We start from the raw sequence: 7,285 nt of genomic DNA on the forward strand, positions 1-7,285 counted from the left end.
GTATAGAAATAACAAAAGACTGACCGGCACATCCAAACAGAAGTCAGGTGTGTACAGGTGCTTACTGAGAGTAGCGCTACAGAGTGTTACTTTATTTTATAAGTTATATACGGAGATGGCTACTCTTAGTGGCAGAGTAGCCTCAGGAGCAAAGCTACTGTCCACTGGTGATTTCCTGAAGACGCTTCGCCTGGGAATACTCAGCAGCTATGCCCATGTCTAAAAGGCACCATGTGCACACAGCCTTAGCCACATCATTTCAGTGCAAATAAACTATCTGAATCTCTTAGAAGAATTTGCCGAACCTGGCAAATGCGAATATGAAAACATTTGATTATCTCCAGTAACTATGCTAGACTTGGTCCCATCTACAGAGGTCACCATGTAGTCAGCAGACAAGCCCATACAATTTGATCAAACTGTATATAACATTCCTCAGCTCCATATTCATAGTCTATATAGCATTAATGAAGTTCACATTTCATGTATTCAGCATTCAAAATTCACATAGCCAATGTACTTGGCGCGCTTTGTGGGTGTCTCTATTTATTTTTTCGGGTTCAGATGAAAGTCATTTTCTGTCACTATCATGTGTAGCTGCCAGACTTAGACTGCCATATATACACCTTTATAGCTTTACTGATGAGAACGTAACTGGCAAAAGGATGAGTTCTACAAACACCAGAGGTTATAGTAAATTGTAGTTATGATGCTTCTGGCTTATTCTTCACCTCAAATCTCCAAAATAGCATTGTCTCTGCTGTTATATACTTCTGTACTGAAAAATCCTAAAGGTAGTTGTACCCTTCAGTACGAATCCTACGCTATATTGATAAGGCTTACACATATAACACATGCAGATATGCCATAGATGGAAATCTATAGATTGTGACTGATGGTTTATGACTTTGAATAAAGTTGCCTAGTTAGCCTTATAGGAATGATTCGGCGTATACGGTTATCACTCTGGTACTGTATGGAGCGTGTTATCATACTATGCTGAGGTAGCAACTTATATCACTATTGTGACAATAGCAGGCTCTACGAAACCCCTGACATAATAGTTTTCCTATACAGATAAGCCAATGGGTGTAACTCAAAAAAAGGGGTGGTATCTCATGTTGTTATGGGGTCTGTGTCTCTTTAAAAGTGCAGGTCCAGGCCAGCACATTAGGTACCGTCCAGTCTATCTGCACTAACCTGAACCAATCATGACTTTCTCTGAAGCTGAGAAGGCTGCCATTGCCTCCCTGGCATCCAAGATTGCTGGCCATGCCGATGCCATTGGCGCCGAGGCTCTGGAGAGGTAACACCAACTTGTCATCTTCTCATACATACTAATGATTCCTAACGACTTTTCTCTTAGCGTTTAAAGAGGTATTGGATCAAATTTAACTCTAATGTTTACTCAGGGTACAATAACGTATATATAGTTGTTGTGTTACTTTATGAATACCCAATAATTGACCGTATAGTTCTTTCCTGTGCTCTTTTCTTTTGATTATTAGTCATGTGTATCATACTACCTGTCTGCATAATACAACCTTTTTTAATATGGTATAACATACTTCATTTAAAAAGGTTTCTGATTAAAGGGGTTGTCTCATTAAGATGGCAGACCTGCAGTGTTTTTAGTTGATTTACAGGCTGCCTTTATTAGAAAAACAGCTTCTCTTTATGAGATAATCCATATCACATACTGTAGTAAAGATATCTTGATTTATTCTATTTTAAGTTTTAATATCACTGGTTGGAAGAAAATTGCTTTCCCTAACATAAAGTGGAGATTTCTTTAGCCATCACAGATATGTAACCAATGACCTAGTACAGTATCACAATGCTATTTATATTCTACATTAATCATATGTTCTTTCCCGCAGGATGTTCTTGAGCTACCCTCAGACCAAAACCTACTTCAGCCACTTCGACCTGAGCAGCGGCTCCAAGGATCTCCACAGCCATGGAGGAAAGGTTGTGAAGGCCATTGGCAATGCTGCCCAGCACCTGGATAACATTGACCAAGCTCTGTCCACCCTCAGTGACCTTCATGCCCAGAAGCTCAAGGTTGACCCTGGCAACTTTAGGGTAAGAAGCCCGGTCATTTATCCATCTAATTACATGACAGATTAAAAGTAATAATTGTCTGGTTTGTAAACGTTACACTTAGCTTAGACACAGACATATTTCGGTCAATATTTGACAGCAGTATTTGTAAGCCAAACCCAGGATTGGGGCCACAACACAGATAAGATGCAGATCTTCCCTTTACTGTTTTTCTCTCTAAGTCCCATTTGGCTTACAAATACCGCCCAAAATATTACTCTGTGAATGAGGTCTCATCTGTATTTTACATGCCAGGCCATCACCTAACTGAGTGTTTCGGCTAATTTAAAGGTGTGCTTAAAGACTCATGCAGACATCCCTGCAAATGGGTTAAAGGCTGCTGCTCTCCGGACTGGAATGTGCCAGCCTCATAGGAATAGATGAAGCTGGCACGCTCCGGTTGGGAGACCACAGGCCAGTCCGGTCTCGGACCGATTTGTGTGGACGTCAGAATTGAACCTTTACTAGTCATATGTTTAGTAAATGTTGCACTGAGTGGTAATACATGGAGCAACGTTTAATAGATGTGATTAATGTTCATTTGATGATGTCATAGTAAAGAAATAGTAAACATTAATCATTACTAATAAAGATTTGTTTCTCTTGTAGCTGCTGTCTCACTCCATCCAGGTGACTCTGGCTGCCCACTTCCCTAATGAATTCAACGCCGTCACTCATGCCGCCTGGGACAAGTTCCTCTCCATTGTGTCCTGCGTCCTGGTGTCCAAATACAGATAAACTGGACCTCAGCCTGATAACTGGGTGTTAACATGACTTTATGAGTTATTTAATAAAACCCGTTTCATCAGCACATACTTGTTTGTTGTCATTATGGGTCAACAGTGAACAATGATTCTTGGTTTATCGGCCTGGATGCAACGGTATAATCTGCAGTAATTGCTGTTATTACAATATTATTTTGTGTAGCCAAACTTACTTGTCACAATAATAATCCATATTCTCCTGACCAATCTGCAATAATAGCTTACTCCAAGCTCAGTATACAGGTTCTGTGTGTGAGATGGATCCATATACTCTCCATATACCTATGCGCTGTACCTTGTAGGGCACATATTATCTCCTAGAAGTAATGCTCTTCATTTTGGGAGAGATACCTGCATAATACAGTATGAGATAATGCTGCATGCTACAATTTGTTTTCTTACCAATTCATACATATATAAAATTGTGGGCACCAAAGGTATCTTATGGGAAAATAAAGAACAGAGTGCTCCAAATTTTCATTGTGCCCAATGGGGATCTATGACCATGTTAGATCCAATGTATTGCACTTAGCAGCTCTCTATGTATCACTTGCACAAAACATGGTACATGTCCTGGTGGACTCACTGACAGTGGCCCCAAGTAATCCAGGAATTTAAAGATTGGGACATAACCCAAAAAAATAATAAGCATTTAAGGTGTAAACTTTTTTTGTAGCTCCAGAGTCATAAATTATGTTTTTACCCAAACAGTATTTTACCACTGTAATGGGGACCACTATTTCCTGAAGGAAACTCTGACTCAAGTTACATTAGACTCATAAAGTTGATTAAAAAAAGTTTGCAAAAAAAGTCTTACCATTTTCCAAGTGCTGTCCTACTCTTTGAATTTCTAGAGTATGGTTGTATGAACAATGGTGTACACAGAAATCATAGGATCCATAGCAGAAGTTTTAAGGTACACCCGCCCCCCCCCAAAAAAAAAAAATATATTCAGCAAGGTCATAGAAGAGCATATCTCACAAGTTTGTCGCCGGTACAAAGTAATGGCCCCCACACAATATGATGGCCTTAACTCAACCTTCCACACTGTATAATGGATACCTCTAGCCCTCCAAACAGCATAATGGCCCAAGACAGCGCTGCACACAGTATGATGGAGAACACACAAACCTTCACAGGGTTTAATTGCTCGCTTACAGTATAATGGCCCTCACATAGCCTTCTGAACAGTATAATGTCCCCTATATAGACATGCAAACAGGACAATATACCCACACAGTCCTCCAAACAGTAACCCTTCAAAAAGTATAATTGCTCCCACATAGTCCTCCAAAAATATAAAGGCTCCCATATATAATGGGCCACACATTGCTTTCCACAGTGTAATGGGTGTGACATTGCCCTACATATAGTATAACGAGCCCGACATGGCTTCCATACAGTATAATGGGCCCACATTGCTTTCCATTCAGTATGTTGCAGCCCTCTAGCCCTCCATACAGTATAATGGTCCCAACAATGTTTTCATTGGTTAAAAAAAATGAAAATAAATCCTCATTTCTCCTTCTTCCCCCGCTATTCCGATCTCTAGCGTGTGTTCTGCTGCTCTTCACTGCTGGGCAAAGCGGGTGTATACTGTATAATTTAGCATAAATCACCACTCAGGACAGTGACAGCTGTGTGTCAAGCCATATTATTGATTGAAGGTGTATTTCCCTTGGATCATGTTGTCACCTATGATATCTTTTATATAGGCCGGTGTCTGAATGCTGGGACCTGAAACAATCATCAGAATGTGACAATTTTATTCCCATTGAAATGAAGTTTTACATATTTCTATGCCCTATACCAAAGCATATAATTCTTTTCCCTTCACCCATGCTCACAAAGTTGATTAGAAATGTATTGATTCTAAAGTGGTCACGCCAGCTTAACCGAACTTTATCATCTCGTGTCTCATCAGATTGAAGTTTCCTGAGAATCGACCGCTTTCCATTTGAGCTTTTTCCTCATATAAATCAAATTGTTCTCACAATTCTATCAAGAACTTTTCTAATGATTGGAGAACTTCAGCAATTTCCATAATATCAATTTCCATCTTTTACACATACTTGTTCACTTGGTGAAATCTGAGCAGTACCGTTCCCCAAAACTGTGCCATGAATGCTGTTTCAAGTCTTCTCAAGTTGATGAGTATACCTCTAACTTATGCTTGAGTTCCTGATTCTTGGGTTACGTCTATTTCGAGTTATTTTAGAGCAGGGGTCTCAAACTCGGCTGGGTTTATGGACCTCATATAGAAAAAATTTGAATTTGGGGGGGCCACATTCTTTGAAGGGCAAAGTGACATTTTTAGTGATAGAATTTTTTCTATACACCTTTTGAACCTTTTTGGCTTTTTTTTTACACTTTTTTTTAGAGATTGTGTTGTTATGGATGTGGTGATAACAAATGTGCACTAATATTGTAGTTATGTCCCTATATTGTAATTATGTTTCCATATACAGGTCCCCATATTGTAATTATGTCCTCATCCAAGGCCTCATATTGTCGTTATGTCAGCATCCAAGACCCCATATTGTAGATATATCCCCATCCGGGTCCCCATATTGTAGTTATATCCCCATATTGTAGGTATGTCCCCATCCATGTCCCCATATTGTAGTTATATCCCCATCCAGGTTCTTATATTGTAGTCAAGACCCCATATCCAGGTCCCCATATTGTAGATATGACCCCATCCAGGTCCTCATATTGTAGTTATGTCCCCATAATGTAGTAATGTCCCAATCCAGATCCCCATATTGAAGATATGTCCCCATCCAGGTCCCCATATTGTAATTATATCCCCAACTAGGTTCTCATATTCTAGTCATGTCCCCATATCCAGGTCTCCATGTTGTAGTTATGTCCCTATCCAGGTCTCCATATTGAATATATGTCCCCATCCAAGTTCTCATATTGTAGTCATGTCCCCATATCCAGGTCATCATGTTGTAGTTCTGTCTCGATCCAGGTCCCCATATGGTAGATATGTCCCTATCCAGGTACTAATATTGTAGTTATATCCCCATCCAGGGTCTCATATTGAAGTCATGTCCCCATATCCAGGTCCTCATTTTGTAGTTATGTCCCCATCCAGGTCCCCGTAGATATGTCCCCATCCAGGTCTCTATATTGCAGTTATTTCCCCATCCAGGTTCTCATATTGTAGTCATGTCCCCATATCAAGGTCCTCATATTGTAATTATGCCCCATATTGAAGATATGTCCCCATCTAGGTCACGATATTGTAGATATGTCCCCATCCAGGTCTCTATATTGTAGTTATATTCCCATCCAGGTCCCCATATTCTACATATACAAAAGAACCTAGCACTCAACTTGATGCTCAAAGTGAAAGATTTATTGTAGTACCAAATAAACGTTTCGGTCCACCACACGGACCTTCATCAGTAACTACAAGTGAAAATAATAATACAAATAATAAAAAAACAAAATAAATACATAAATAAATAAAGTATATACATAGCATATAAAGGTTTAGGACAACGGCATCGGTATCATATGTACAGGTCTATAGATACAGTGACAGAATCGCCAGAGAGAACCATGTAGAATATCGAGGCATAATCATGTTCCGTGTATAGGAGTAGGAGGTACACAGGAAAATTATAGAAAAACGTGTGACACGTACCGTACTGAGCTTTAAGTAGGGTCAAAGAGACCAAGGTGTCTAGGCACACGTGTAAAGCAGCGTCTAAGGGGTCATAATAGATGGTATAAAAATAGTGCCCTATAGGTGGAGTGTAAAGGAAATATAACTTGCGTCATGCCTAGTGCCAGAGCTCCGTAGGGAAAACTATGTAGGACCAATTACTGGGGGCAGAAAAGAGAGATGGGAAAGGTGAGCCTGCTGTCAGACTATGTGAAAGAAGTCGTGCTCCGCTGGAGGAAGAAGTTACCTGTTCCGGGTGAGATGAGCTGTGCCATGAGCTAGACGCGGTATCCACCGCTGGTCTAGTCGTAAGAGTGAGAGACCGCTGTATAAAGGCAGGAGGAGGGGCTCATAGGCCAATAGGAAAGCGTGCGGCGAGACCGGAAGTGCGTCACGCTGCCATGACAACGCGGTAGCACTGTGAGGCAGCGGCGTGTGTGCGTCGCACAACAGGTCCGGCGGAAATGACAACATAGTGTAACAGTCCGGCAAAACAGAGTCACAGGGAGAAAGGTTCCGCCTAGAGCAAGAGGATGAACGAGTTCTCACAGACAGGGGGAGGCGGTGCCTAAAGGAGAACCAGTGGTGGGTGGAGGATCTCCATAGTGTCTGCGCTGAGTCGAGCCACAGATAGAGGAGCAGAGTGAGGAATGTGACCATTTTCCAGTGCGTTAGATGAGTGACATGAGCGGACCTCAGTATAGCCGATAGATAGACCTGTGTAAGATATATGCGAATG

The 7,285-nt window shown here is 40.9% G+C and overlaps 1 protein-coding gene across 1 annotated transcript; it reads left to right on the forward strand.

The window, feature by feature from the left end:
- Positions 1–1,139: 1,139 nt before the first annotated feature.
- LOC138644988 (hemoglobin subunit alpha-5-like) lies at positions 1,140–2,914 on the forward strand. The gene is made up of 3 exons (XM_069733948.1): positions 1,140–1,306; positions 1,881–2,085; positions 2,713–2,914. Exons 1-3 carry the CDS (start codon positions 1,212–1,214, stop codon positions 2,839–2,841), a joined length of 429 nt encoding a protein of 142 aa, XP_069590049.1. The 5' UTR covers positions 1,140–1,211; the 3' UTR covers positions 2,842–2,914.
- Positions 2,915–7,285: the final 4,371 nt, after the last annotated feature.

This window comes from Ranitomeya imitator, chromosome 7, assembly GCF_032444005.1.
Source record: "Ranitomeya imitator isolate aRanImi1 chromosome 7, aRanImi1.pri, whole genome shotgun sequence".
Taxonomy (NCBI): Eukaryota; Metazoa; Chordata; class Amphibia; order Anura; family Dendrobatidae; genus Ranitomeya; species Ranitomeya imitator.

Bases quoted from the DNA above. Each gene is read 5' to 3' on its own strand.
- LOC138644988 (XM_069733948.1), top strand. From the start codon at position 1,212: ATGACTTTCTCTGAAGCTGAGAAGGCTGCCATTGCCTCCCTGGCATCC. The intron at 1,307-1,880 runs GTAACACCAACT...TCTTTCCCGCAG, and splicing joins GGCGCCGAGGCTCTGGAGAG to GATGTTCTTGAGCTACCCTC. The intron at 2,086-2,712 runs GTAAGAAGCCCG...TTTCTCTTGTAG, and splicing joins TTGACCCTGGCAACTTTAGG to CTGCTGTCTCACTCCATCCA.